The 14,275-nt window shown below is 42.6% G+C and overlaps 1 protein-coding gene across 1 annotated transcript in view; it reads right to left on the bottom strand.

Annotated features, from left to right (window-relative positions):
* The window catches only part of doc2a (double C2-like domains, alpha), a 46,410-nt gene that overhangs the window by 31,419 nt on the left and 716 nt on the right, over positions 1-14,275 (bottom strand). Inside the window, 2 exon segments of the mRNA XM_037792009.1 lie at positions 1,706-1,840; positions 1,843-2,043. Of these exon segments, the coding sequence (XP_037647937.1) occupies positions 1,706-1,840; positions 1,843-2,038 (331 nt within the window). The 5' untranslated portion in view covers positions 2,039-2,043.

The raw sequence follows: 14,275 nt of genomic DNA, 5'->3' as shown, positions 1-14,275 counted from the left end.
AAAACAACTACAAAGAGACACAAAACAACCACAAAGAGAGACAAAACAACTACAAAGAGAGACAAAACAACCACAAAGAGAGACAAAACAACTACAAAGAGAAAAAACAACTACAAAGAGACACAAAACAACCACAAAGAGAGACAAAACAACTACAAAGAGAGACAAAACAACTACAAAGAGAGACAAAACAACTACAAAGAGACACAAAACAACCACAAAGAGAGACAAAACAACTACAAAAACAACCATAAAGAGACACAAAACAACCACAAAGATAGACAAAACAACCACAAAGAGATGCAACAGGTGTTTGTTGTTGTTTTGTGTCTCTTCCCGTCTGGGGTCTTGCTCTTATTTTGGAGGGGTGTTGTCTGTATGTGTCTGTGTTCAGGGCGCCGGGTGTCTTTTATGTGTCATCTCAGAGTTCCAGCTCCACGAGGCAGACTGTCAGACTGTGATGCTCTAATGAATCTCATCTTATTAAAAAACAAATAAAATCATCAACCAGTGACTGAAAAACAAAAGTGATATTAAATGAATGTTAACGGGGAAATAAAAAAAAACAATTAGTCTCTGCTGGAGAGGGGATGTGAACCAGAGAGACGCCTGGAAACATGTCGCAGCATCCATTCATTCATTCATTCATTCATCCATTCAGCAGGATCCAACCCGTCTGAGGTGTCTCTGAAGCAGACAGTACGTCATCAAACTGTTAAACATCTGTGATCCAGATGTGGAAGAAGTATCCTCACTAAAACACACATGTGCTTCAGGAGGTTTGCGTGTGTTGCATTATTAATGTTATTTTGGCCTCATGAATTATTAACGAGTCGTATCTCTGAGCTGAACTCTGGGGTAAACTGCTGGTCGTCTGTGTTTGTGGCATCTCACATAAATTGGACTCTTGTGTTTTTGTTTATTGATCACACTGCAGCATCTTTACGTTCCCTCAGTCCGACAGCAGGTCCCTGAACACAACACCATCCGCCTAACAAGCAGCTGGCAAGCCACCGACCAAACTACAGTTACCAAATTGTATGTTTTATTTATGAATTTACTGCTCGGATATATTCAATGTATCGATTAAAATAGTTAATGGTATTTTTTAACTGTTCAAAATGTTCCTTAAAGGGAGATTAGTCAAGTATTTAATGTGATATGTTTCATATGATACCAGTATCTTCTCTCTAGCTCTAAAACTGAGTCTGTTACAACCTAAAAATCACAACATGCGTACAGCGGGTGGAAACACGTATAAATTCATATTTTCTTTTGCAGATTTTCAGGAAATTTGGTTAAAACTTGCGTTACATTACAACAGCTTCCTGTAGGTACCTGAAGTCTGGAGTGAAACGTCATGCTGAGTCATGCCAAGTCATGCGGAGTCGTTCTGAGTCACTCTGAGTTACTCTGAGTCACGCTGAGTCGTGCTGAGTCGTGCTGAGTCACTCTGAGTCGTGCTGAGTCGTGCTGAGTCACTCTGAGTTTGGCTGAGTCGTGCTGAGTCTGCTGAGTCGTACTGAGTCGTGCTGAGTTGTTCTGAGTCGTGCTGAGTCGTGCTGAGTCTGCTGAGTTGTTCTGAGTCGTGCTGAGTTGTTCTGAGTCGTGCTGAGTCGTGCTGAGTCATGCAAACAGCCGCTACAGGTGTGTAGAGACGCACAGTGACACACACACACAGACACATGCCAACAGCGAGGCTCACTGCAGTCGTCACTGTCGGAGCTGTTGATCTCCACCGACGTGTCCACGCTGCTGGTCAGGGACAACGACCCGCCGCCGCCGCCACCACCGGGCCGGCCGTGGGCCAGCAGAGGAGACAGCAGGTGAGCCCCGCCCATCCGGAGGCCACGGAGCCGGGGCTTAGGACCAACGGGGAGGAGGCCGGGTTGGGGGAGATGGGGCCGGGGGAGGTGGGGGACAGGCGGGGGAAGTAGGCGGAGATGGTTCTGATGGGTCTGATGGGGCCGGGGCAGACGTCTATGGCCATGTGTTCCTGGATGGAGATGCTGAGCTTCTTTCCTCTCCGCACCGTCATAGAGTCTGAAAGCACAAAGACTCAACGTCACCACGAGTCTCAGCACGAGAAGATGAATATCAAATATCACTTTAAGATGACCTGACAGACAATTTAACATCACCCCCGTCCTCTCCGCTCAGCTGGGAGTCATTACGGGAAACGGTGCTGGACGGACTCCAGCGTTCGATCCCTGACGGTAATGGAAACACACACAACTGCTTCTTTCATTTTTCAGACACAGTTTATCCCCCGGCCGGCTGCAGGTGACTGACAGCAGGTGTTTAATGAGGAGTGTGTGTGACACATGAAAAGAGGAAATGAAGTGAGTGTGTGTGAGGAGAAGACAGACTGTAGGCTGGATGTGTGATTGGAGTTTGAGAAAGAGAAGAGGAGTGACGGCGCTGAAGGAAAATAAACCCAGCAGGCTGTAAAGGATGTGTAGATATAACAGAGAGGATGTACTGTAGGAGCTGTGAAGGATAGATATCACAGAGAGGATGTAGGAGCTGTAAAGGATAGATATAACAGAGAGGATGTAGGAGCTGTGAAGGATAGATATCACATAGAGGATGTAGGAGCTGTAAATGATGTGTAGATATAACAGAGAGGATGTAGGAGCTGTAAAGGATAGATATAACAGAGAGGATGTAGGAGCTGTAAAGGATAGATATAACAGAGAGGATGTAGGAGCTGTAAAGGATAGATATAACAGAGAGGATGTAGGAGCTGTGAAGGATAGATATAACAGAGAGGATGTAGGAGCTGTAAAGGATAGATATAACAGAGAGGATGTAGGAGCTGTGAAGGATAGATATAACAGAGAGGATGTACTGTAGGAGCTGTGAAGGATAGATATCACAGAGAGGATGTACTGTAGGAGCTGTGAAGGATAGATATCACAGAGAGGATGTAGGAGCTGTAAAGGATAGATATAACAGAGAGGATGTAGGAGCTGTGAAGGATAGATATAACAGAGAGGATGTAGGAGCTGTGAAGGATAGATATAACAGAGAGGATGTAGGAGCTGTAAATGATGTGTAGATATCACAGAGAGGATGTAGGAGCTGTAAATGATGTGTAGATATCACAGAGAGGATGTAGGAGCTGTAAATGATGTGTAGATATAACAGAGAGGATGTAGGAGCTGTAAATGATGTGTAGATATAACAGAGAGGATGTAGGAGCTGTAAATGATGTGTAGATATAACAGAGAGGATGTAGGAGCTGTAAATGATGTGTAGATATCACAGAGAGGATGTACTGTAGGAGCTGTAAAGGATAGATGTAACAGAGAGGATAGACTGTAGGAGCTATACAGGACCAGAATCACCCGAGGGTGCAGAGGCGGCTCCCTAACCAGATTCCTGCTTCTTTCATCAACAGTCAAACAGCTTCAGCCACAACATTATCCCACCTTTCTCCCGATTTATGGCTATTTTTTTTTTCCTTTTCTTTATCTCAACATGTTTGTGGTGCTGTACAGCGTCTATCAGCTCTACTGTTTCCACCTGGACGACACTACAGCTAAACTTAATGTCGTTTCCTGCCGGAGGAGAGCTGCTTGCGACACCGCGGCACGGTTTGAGCTGCTCTAATGGTTCGTGTCCACAGAGGCGTTTTGTTTTATGGCGAGGGATCGTCTCTCTTCCCAGCATTGGACGCTTGACGGGCTGCCACTAGACACCTGATTGGATGAACACGTTCCCTCGTGGGCTGCTGCTCTCAGATTGCAAACCGGAACCAACATGGCGGCTCGTTTGGAAACTTTCTTCCCTTATTTCATGAAAATAGTTCATAGAAATGTGTTTCTGAAAACGTTTTATGAGAGAAATAATCCATGCAGTTGAACCTATCTTTGTTTTAGATGGACCCAGTCGGTATATTTAAAGTGATGTTCACCTGAATGAAACCAGCAGCTTCAGAAAACAGATTAGCTGAAGCTCTTATAGTGTTTCCAGCGATGCTTCAGCGGCTCTAATGTAACGTGTCTCCTGAGAGACCAGCTCCGTTTTCCAGTTAAAGTGAAGTGGTCCGTCTGCAGCAGTCTGAGTCCACGGCAGTAATCCTCTGACTCTACATGCATCCTCACCGAGCTACAACATGAGACACTAACAGAGGCTGTAACAGTACATACTGCGTTCCTCAGTAGTATAAAACAGTTGAAGTGATGTATTTAGCAGTATGCTAGACCAGGCTTTAGCCTTTAAACCAGCTCTTAAAGCACTGGACAAAAAAACTAACTTGTACCACTATTGTAATATTATCAATATGTTTGTTTACTTTATAAGATACTGCAGGTTCAGCTCCACCAGCCCTTAAACTATTTATCAAGGTGAAGTGAGACACACGGGATCATCACTACGGAAATGTGCTTCAATGCTCGGCGCTCTTCCTTGGGCAGCAAAACGTGCCAGTTTCCACTCGTTACATGAATACAGTCTTTTCAAATAAACGTCCGTCTTCACATGAAACATCTTAGTTAGGTTTAGGAAAAGATGGTGGTTTGGGTTAAAATAACTCCAGAAGTGGTGTTTCTTAAGGATGGAAGTTACCTGACCTCCTCCCTACACAACGTTTTTTCCCCGACCTCCTCCCTATGCAACATTTGTTCCCTAACCTCCTCCCTACGCAGTATTTGTTCCCTAACCTCCTCCCTATGCAACATTTGTTCCCTAACCTCCTCCCTACGCAGTATTTGTTCCATGACCTCCTCCCTACACAACGTTTGTTCCCAGACCTCCTCCTTACGCTCCGTTTGTTCCCCGACCTCCTCCCCACACAGCATTTTTTCCCCGACCTCCTCCCTATGCAACATTTGTTCCCTAACCTCCTCCCTACGCAGTATTTGTTCCCTAACCTCCTCCCTACGCAGTATTTGTTCCCTGACCTCCTCCCTACGCGACGTTTGTTCCCCGACCTCCTCCCTTCGCAGCATTTGTTCCCTGACCTCCTCCATACGCAACGTTTGGTCCCCGACCTCCTCCCTACGCAGCATTTGTTCCCTAACCTCCTCCCTACGCAGCATTTGTTCCCCGACCTCCTCCATACGCAGCATTTGTTCCCTGACCTCCTCCCTACGCAACGTTTGGTCCCTGACCTCCTCCCTACGCAGCATTTTTTCACCGACCTCCTCCCTACGCAACGTTTGTTCCCCGACCTCCTCCCTTCGCAGCATTTGTTCCCTGACCTCCTCCATACGCAACGTTTGTTCCCTGACCTCCTCCCTACGCAGCATTTGTTCCCTAACCTCCTCCCTACGCAGTATTTGTTCCCTGACCTCCTCCCTACGCAACGTTTGTTCCCCGACCTCCTCCCTTCGCAGCATTTGTTCCCTGACCTCCTCCATACGCAACGTTTGTTCCCTAACCTCCTCCCTACGCAGTATTTGTTCCCTGACCTCCTCCCTACGCAACGTTTGTTCCCCGACCTCCTCCCTTCGCAGCATTTGTTCCCTGACCTCCTCCATACGCAACGTTTGTTCCCTGACCTCCTCCCTACGCAGCATTTATTCCCTAACCTCCTCCCTACGCAGCATTTGTTCCCCGACCTCCTCCCTACGCAGCATTTGTTCCCTGACCTCGTCCCTACGCAACGTTTGTTCCCTGACCTCCTCCCTACACAACATTTGTTCTTTGACCTCCCCTCTACAGTGTTTATTCCCCGACCTCCTCCCTACGCAACGTTTGTTCCCTGACCTCCTCCCTACGCAACGTTTGTTCCCTGACCTCCTCTCTACACGGCGTTTGCCCTCTTTCTACTCGCTGATTCACGATTATGTGGATTAAATTCATTTTAACCTTTAATTACTTTATAGATTCATATTATTAATACAAAATAAAAATCAACTCAACATAAATATTTGTAACAGAGTATTCCCGCTCTGTGGTATTACTACTGTTACTTCAGTAAAAGAGTATTTCTTCCACCACTTATTAAATGATGCTGTTAAAAGAAGTGAGTGACTCCTCATTAGCTCCAAATGTTAAACAGCTTCTTCCAATTATGAAGCCAGTCGGCTGATTTCCCGCCTAAACACCTGCAGCCTGCTTCATGTCAGCTGTGATCCTGAAGGGAGAGAACAAATCAAATATTCAGCTGGAGACATTAAACCAGCAGGAGACACGGCGTGATGGCGGGGGACGGTTTCAAAAAGCTCTGCGGGGGGGTTGAAGTATACTACAGCCTTCTATCTGAAATAAAACAAGTGAACAGAGCGAGTGGGTCCGTCAGACAAGGACTCAACTGGACTCCGCTTACAGTGTCATCATTAAATGTCCGTCATCAGTTGTTATCACTTCCACTGTAACGCCTCAGACGGGGAAAACAGGCACCTTCTAACACAGCAATCTACTTCCTCGAAGCCCCCCCCCCCCACCACTATCTAATGTCAGGTCCACACTACACCAGAATCCAGCTGATTCTGGTCTTGATTCCTCCCGACGATCGGCAGCAAAGCCCTGATAGTTTGATGGTTCTAAAGATGACTCCATGACTTCATCCGTCCATCCTTCTTCAATTTTCAGTACAAAGTAAAAACTAACTCACTGATTCTTCACTGATTCCATGTTTGTTTACACTTAAGTCAAGTTTTTTTAGTGGGGACTCTTGTTGTTCATGGACCCCTTTGAAAATGGCCATGCCAGTTTTTCCTCGCCAAAATTTAGCGTTGTTATGCCATGTTGGTACGCCACGTTGTTACGCCACGTTGTTACGCCACGTTGTTACGCCACGTTGTTACGCCACGTTGGTACACGTTGTTACGCCACGTTGTTACGCCTCGTTGGAACGTTACGTTGTTACGTTACGTTGTTACGTTACGTTGTTACGTTACGTTGTTACGCCAGGTTGTTACGCCAGGTTGTTACGCCAGGTTGTTACGCCACGTTGTTACGACACGTTGTTACGACACGTTGGTACGTTACGTTGTAACGTTACGTTATTCTACATTGTTACGTTATATTATGCTGTTACATCATTGTTAACCACGTGGCATTGTATGTTTCTGCAAGCGTGTTACACGTGATATGAAACGTATGTATTAGGGCTGTCAATCGATTAAAATAGTTAATCGGGATTCAATTCAATTCAATTCAATTTATTTTTGTATAGCGTCAAATCACAACAGAAGTTATCGCAAAGACGCTTTATATATAGAGCAGGTCTTAGACCGTACACCATAGTTTAGATTAACTGCAAATTAATCACACTTTGAAAATGGCCATGCTGGTTTTTCCTCGCCAAAATTTAGCGTAAGTTTGACAAGCTAGTATGACATGGCTGGTACCGATGGATTCATCAGCTTTTCTAGTTTCATATGATACCAGTATCTTCTCTCTCACCTCCGAAAGATCGATTGCGTTAATGCGTTAATGCGTTAATGTGTTAAAGAAATTAATGTTATCACGTTAACTTTGACAGCCCTAGTTTTTTTAAAATCAAATCAACTTTTTTTAATGAATAGAACTCGTCAGTTTCGTCGACATAAGTAAAGAAATGACGTCTTGACGGATTCACCAAGCGAACGCAGATACATACTATGATCTCTGACCGCAGTGAAAATGTTTTTGAAGGCTAAACGCCAACAAAAATAGATTGAAGCAGAATATTTCCTTAGATTTTGCTACTAAGTAACAAAAAAAATATCTTTTTAAATAGTTTCATAAACAGACTTTTGTTTAAATTATCCATTAAGTGTGATATTGTGATTTTAGTTCTACATAAGCAAATCTAATTTCGACAACCTCAGAGCAGATAAATCCTGAGATCTTTGATCTATGAGGCTGATAACGCCTTCAATCTGCTCATTTCATTCTCCTACGCAGACGTTTTTAACGCTGATGACAAACAGCCTGTTTTTTATGCAGTTTGGAGGACTTGTTGGTGCATGAAGATAGTAGAAACTTTGTTTATGTTCCTATATCTGTGGTACACTTTATTAAGGAGGAATGTGCTGAGTTCTGCTGGATTCTCCCCTCAGAGGCTTTTGATTTGCTGTCGTGAGCAGAAGAAGAAGAAGAGCTGATTCGTGCAGTCCTGCGGTACTCCAAGATGAAAATTAACTAAATTAATTCTCACTACACTGAAGCTGCGAGGCACTATTATTCGGCCGTGCTGGTCTGGAAGTGTTGCAGGCTTCAGGTGCTGCTGAGGAAATGAAATCAAACGAAGGAAAATGTAGTCTGGGGAACAGACTCGTGAGTTTAAAGACACCAAAACCGTTTATGACACAGAGATTTCATTCTGGTCCACAACGTTAGAGAGTAATCCAACAGGAATCTACGTTAAATCAGCTTTCAAGAGATGAGCTGTTCTCACACGTGAAGCACATTTCATTTGCTTATTACATTTGAAAATTTTCACATGAACTCACATTATTGCCTCTTGTAGATTTCAAACATTTACACACAATAAATATGCAGATTTCGATTTTATGACCACAGTGAAAATGTTGTTTTTGAAAGGCTAAACGCCAACAATATGAATTGAAGCTGAATATTTCTTTAGATTTTGTTACCAAGTAACAAAAAAATTATCTTTTTAAATAGACCAGAACGTCCTATAGATAAAAACTCCAGCCCGTTCTCATTCCCAGATCGTCAGACACTGAGGCTTTGTCACAACCGTTGGCGTTCAATGCCACCGCACAACGCACCCTTTAGCGCCGGTATGAGATGCAACAGGCTTTCCATCAGACATTTTCTTTAACTCTTTTTTCGGACATTTGTCAGAAATTTGTGTGCCTCCCAATGTGTACGTCAAGCGAGATAGCAAAATTAAAAAATATGTTGGCTAAACGCCATATTTCACACAAAACGCCCTTCTTTTGTTTAATTTTTCTTTTTTTGTAAATGTAATTTTTTTTATTATTATTATTTATTTGATCTTATTTTACATGGAAAGCACCCCATGCTCTATTTGTGTGTTCTATAATTTCACTGTAAAAAGTGGAAAAGTTGGTTCACTTCATATTTGTATATACTGTAAGTATGTTTATGTAAATGTCAGAGTAAAACCAAATAAAGGAAAAAGAAATGGAAAAAAAAATAAAGTGCAGGTTGCTGTGCCCAAAAAAAAGAAAAGAAAGGCTAAACGCCTACAAATATGAATTGAAGCTGAACAAGGCATCCTTTAGACAACATACAAAGATTGTAGTAATAATTAGTAATTATCAAGTTTGCTGTAATTGTGATATATTAGATAATAGTTGTATCTTACTGAGTCATAGTCATCATCTTGAATCATCAACTATAATTGTTATATGCTTATTATGAATTAGAAGTCATAATTAATTATTCTATAGTCATAATTATCTGAATGTTTTTACAGTACTGCATACGTTGCACATCATTTTGCACTACTTGCATTATGTCCACCTCACAGCTTTACACATGTAGCCTATATACTATGTACAGTAAGAATCCTCTCATTTATTTAAGTATTGTATATTTGTTAGTGTAGTTTAGTTTGTTCTGCTGTAATGGTACAGTTTCCCTGCTGGGATTCATAAAGTCCTCTACCTGTCTATAGTTATGACATCCTGTCCTATGAGTTTGACTGTAGTTTGTTCATTATTGCTGACAACATTATGTGCATATTTATTTACGGTGGGTGTCACAGCCGTATAGTCATGTTTAATTCAGGGGAACGCAGTGTTTATCGGCGGAAACATTCTCCCACTTGAAAGTGAAATCTGGTGCTGGTCCAGTGACTGATATCCCGTCCCAGTGGGATTACTGGTGAGACGCAGCGGTGGAGAGTTAAGCTCAGTGGAGGATATGCTAATGAGCTGCTTCTCTTCTCCTCTTTACCATCCTATCTCACCTGCCAGTCACTCTTTATTCTCCTCCTGCTGTGTTTCTCTCTCTGTGCTACTTGTTTCACTGTTTTCTGTCTGCAGCAACACCGTGACGGCGTCTCAGCGGTCAACTCTGAATACTGACTGACGGCTGTGAGAGGAGGTTTAAAGCTACCGATGATCACAGCCTCAACACATCCTGTTCGGGTTATTATTTAACTGACCCGTAAGGATTCAGCTGCTGACACAACAAAAGAAACACGCTGCCGTAGTATCAGCTGAGTTTACAGAATCATGCTGCAACTAACAATTATTTAAGACTAAAGACTCACTTCCAACCTGGAGGGTGCAATACACTGTTTTTTCTGGCAGAGAACCACGGCCTCAGACTTGGAGACATGCGTAGTGTCCTTTCAAAATAAACTTCACAGGAAGTTAGGTTTGGGCAACACAGCCACTTGTAGGTAGGGATGCACCGATACCACTTTTTTTCAAACCGAGTACAAGTACTTACATTTGGGTACTCGCTGATACCAAGTACCGATACAAGTACTTCTCTGTGCCAAAAGACCCTCGTTAGTAGCCAGCTGGAGGGTGTGAGCGAACCACAGCAGGCTGTGGAGTCCCGCATACGGCGCGCTCTAGTTTGGCTTGGAAAGGCTCGGGGCGAAGGTGACTCGCAGCCGCAGCTTTACAGCGCTCCCCGCCTGGACCTTGCCGCACCGTGGACAAAGGGCTACTTGTATCGGTGCATCCCTACTTGTAGGGTTAGGAAACGGTTGTGGTTGACGTTAACTAAACTGACTAGCAACTTACGGACTCTCATGCTATTAATACTACATTACTGCTTCGACCGCCGAATAACGCCGTGGGTGGGTTTACATTGGAGTTAGTTGAAAGCCCGGTTTGTGACATACTGTTGCTAAAGGGGCGATGCCCAAACGACGGTATTTGACGAGTTGGGAACGGGTTGTTTCCGTACATATTTTACTTAGTTTACATACTTATTTTAAGCCCAACCATGATGTTTTCCCTTACCTTAATGTCGGTATAATGTTGTGGTATTAAATACGCCTTCCCGTGAGACCGGGTTAGCTCAGTACAGCCTGGTGCATCAGAACGAGGCGAAGAAGGCGTCGCACTCTTTAACCTAATTGAATAAGCGACACAAAGATGAGAGTTACAGGCTGTTCTCATACACTGTTCGTAGCTACGAAAGTAATCCATGTAATCGTGAAGCAGGAAAGGTGACGTAGTATAAAGAGCGATAAACACCGCGTAGCGAGGAGGTCGGGGTGGGTGGATGGGTCTAAAAACACCAGACTTTCACCAGGAGACCAGTATTGGTGCCCCGTGTGAGGCCAGAAGTTGATTTATTTGTCACATAACTTACGTACTTAAGTTATGCCACTTCTGTACTTATTTGAACCCAAACCGCAACCTTTTCCTAAAGATAACTAAGTAGTTTCTGTTGTCTGACTTTGGTAAATAAATAAATATAAAAATAAATAAATCTTTCATGCATCCATCCATAAAGGCCACGCCCATTTCTGCCTGCTCAGCTTTCATCAGATCTTCATCTAAATTTGTAAATAACATTTTAGGATAATCCTGAAAAACAAAATATTACTTTTTGATATTCCGTCTGCAGCCTGTCAGGAATTAAATACACGTCTGCAAGCAGATTTAAATGAGACAATTAAAGTTTGACAAGTCATCCTCGCTGAAAGCCCAAATCTACCTCGTTAGGGACCATTAGGGATCAAGGTATTCTCCAAAATCTGAGTGATTTGATCTGAAAATGTACTTCATAAATAAAGATTATTATGACTCATTCATTCTCTTTCTCTCTTGACAGATTGTTGGTGATTATTATTCATTATTTCCTCTCTATTTCTATAAAGCTGTATTTATTTATCCACAGAGTGGTGACCAGCAGGCTGCTTCACAGCTCACCGTCCGGTTTAATGGATAATCAGCTACATGTGCTGCAGACAGCAGAGAAGGAATACATCGTTTCATCCAAACTTTCCTGTTTCTGTCTCCACATTATGATTCAGCTCCACCAGCAGCTACATGTAGATCGATACTGACACAGAGCTGAAGAAGAGGAGTGTTTTCTGAGGAAGGACGGAGGAAAAGAAAATGATGTTCAAGAATCAATAAACAACCTCAAACTCAAACCGAACTGAGCAAACTAAACTGACTGGTATTGTTTGAATATGCTCCCGATTCGACTCTTCATCAGGTCATTAAATAGGCGTTATCAGTCGCTATAAGCACCATAGATGTGGGTCAGTAGGGGCCTACTACACCTACTACGTTGTAAAAGTGAAAGTGAAACTTAAAACAACACATTCTAACATGTAAAACTGAATGAAACTTCATTAGGTTTAGGCAACAAAACTACAACTTATTTAGGTTTAGACAATAAAACTACAACTTCTTTAGGTTTAGGCAACAAAACTACAACTTCTTTAGGTTTAGGCAATAAAACTACAACTTCTTTAGGTTTAGACAATAAATCTACAACTTCTTTAGGTTTAGACAATAAAACTACAACTTCTTTAGGTCTAGGCAACAAAACTACAACTTCTTTATGTTTAGACAATAAAACTACAGCTTCTTTAGGTTTAGACAATAAATCTACAACTTCTTTAGGTTTAGACAACAAAACTACAACTTCTTTAGGTTTAGGCAACAAAACTGCAACTTCTTTAGGTTTAGGTAATAAAACTACAACTTCTTTAGGTTTAGGCAACACAACTACAACTTCTTTAGGTTTAGGCAACACAACTACAAATTCTTTAGGTTTAGGCAACAAAACTACAACTTCTTTAGGTTTAGGCAATAAAACTACAACTTTTTTAGGTTTAGGCAACAAAACTACAACTTCTTTAGGTTTAAGCAACAAAACTACAACTTCTTTAGGTTTACATAAAAAACTACAACTTCTTTAGGTTTAAGCAACAAAACTACAACTTATTTAGGTTTAGGCAATAAAACTACAACTTTTTTAGGTTTAGGCAACAAAACTACAACTTCTTTAGGTTTACGTAAAAAACTACAACTTCTTTAGGTTTAAGCAACAAAACTACAACTTCTTTAGGTTTACGTAAAAAACTACAACTTCTTTAGGTTTAAGCAACAAAACTACAACTTCTTTGGGTTTAAGCAACAAAACTACAACTTCTTTAGGTTTACGTAAAAAACTACAACTTCTTTAGGTTTAAGCAACAAAACTACAACTTCTTTGGGTGGGTTTATATTGTTCGTCACATGCTGTTGCTAAATGGTGCCTCTGTGATGCTGCGGGGGCACTGACCAAACGGCTGTATTTGACGAGTTGGGAGTGACAGCGGGTTGATAGATCCCACAAACCGCTTTGTTTTATTGACTGAGCGGTGATGTTTCTACCCGTCTTCTTCCTCATCTCCCACCACCTTCCCTGTGAACCGTAGAGAGCAACACTGATTACCGTCAGCTGAGGACGTCGTCTTGTTGTCTGTTTTTTTAAATGTCTGTCCAACCTGCAGACGACCATCAGTGTCTCCGGTCGGTCTCTCTCTCTTCCTGATTGCTGCTAAACTGATTCACCTGTTACCATCTGCACACCTGCATCCATCTACTCATCAACGCTGCTCTATATATCACCTCCAGCTCTTCACTCACTCTCACTCCATCGTCATCGCCCTGTCTGCACGTAAACAGATATTTTCCAAAAATCCATCCACACGACCTTCATTTTACAAAATATCTCCGTCCACACTCGAACAACTCCAAACACTCGCTGTAATATTTACATAAGAGAAGAGAGAAGAAGAGAGATCACAAGTTACGGGTCAATGACTCTAGTAACCAGCCTTCTCTCTCTCTTCCCTTCGACTTCATTACCCTCAGTGTGATAACAGTTATTACCATCAACTGTCTCTTTACATGATAAATGACTAAAGGGAGGTCATTCAGGTTTACGTCCGTAGCCTTTTCTGCGGGCTCCGAAACCTCGTCTTCAATCCCCATTCAGGCCTCCACATGTTCAATGTGTTCCTGCTGTAGCCTCCTCTGACTGGAACATGTTCCTAAGTAAAGTAGTGATACGCTCGTTCAAGATGAGCTACAGTCTGCACACAATCTGTCTGTAGTCACTCACAGATAGACTCACAGCTGGATGAAGCTCCTGCTTTAAGGTGGAGAAATACACCCGAATACATTATATAAAGGCATAAATACAAATGTTGCTGTCATTTTCACAGGGGGTCTACTAACAGACCAGTAACAGACCAGTAACAGACCAGTAACAGACCACTAACAGACCAGTAACAGACCAGTAACAGACCACTAACAGACCAGTAACAGACCAGTAAAAGCAGACCAGTTACAGACCACTAACAGACCAGTAACAGACCACTAACAGACCAGTAACAGACCAGTAAAAGCAGACCAGTTACAGACCACTAACA

Source organism: Sebastes umbrosus, chromosome 14, assembly GCF_015220745.1.
Source record: "Sebastes umbrosus isolate fSebUmb1 chromosome 14, fSebUmb1.pri, whole genome shotgun sequence".
In the NCBI taxonomy this organism is placed as follows: Eukaryota; Metazoa; Chordata; class Actinopteri; order Perciformes; family Sebastidae; genus Sebastes; species Sebastes umbrosus.
Note: the sequence above shows the minus strand (reverse complement) of the source record. Positions and strands in the feature narration are given on the sequence as shown.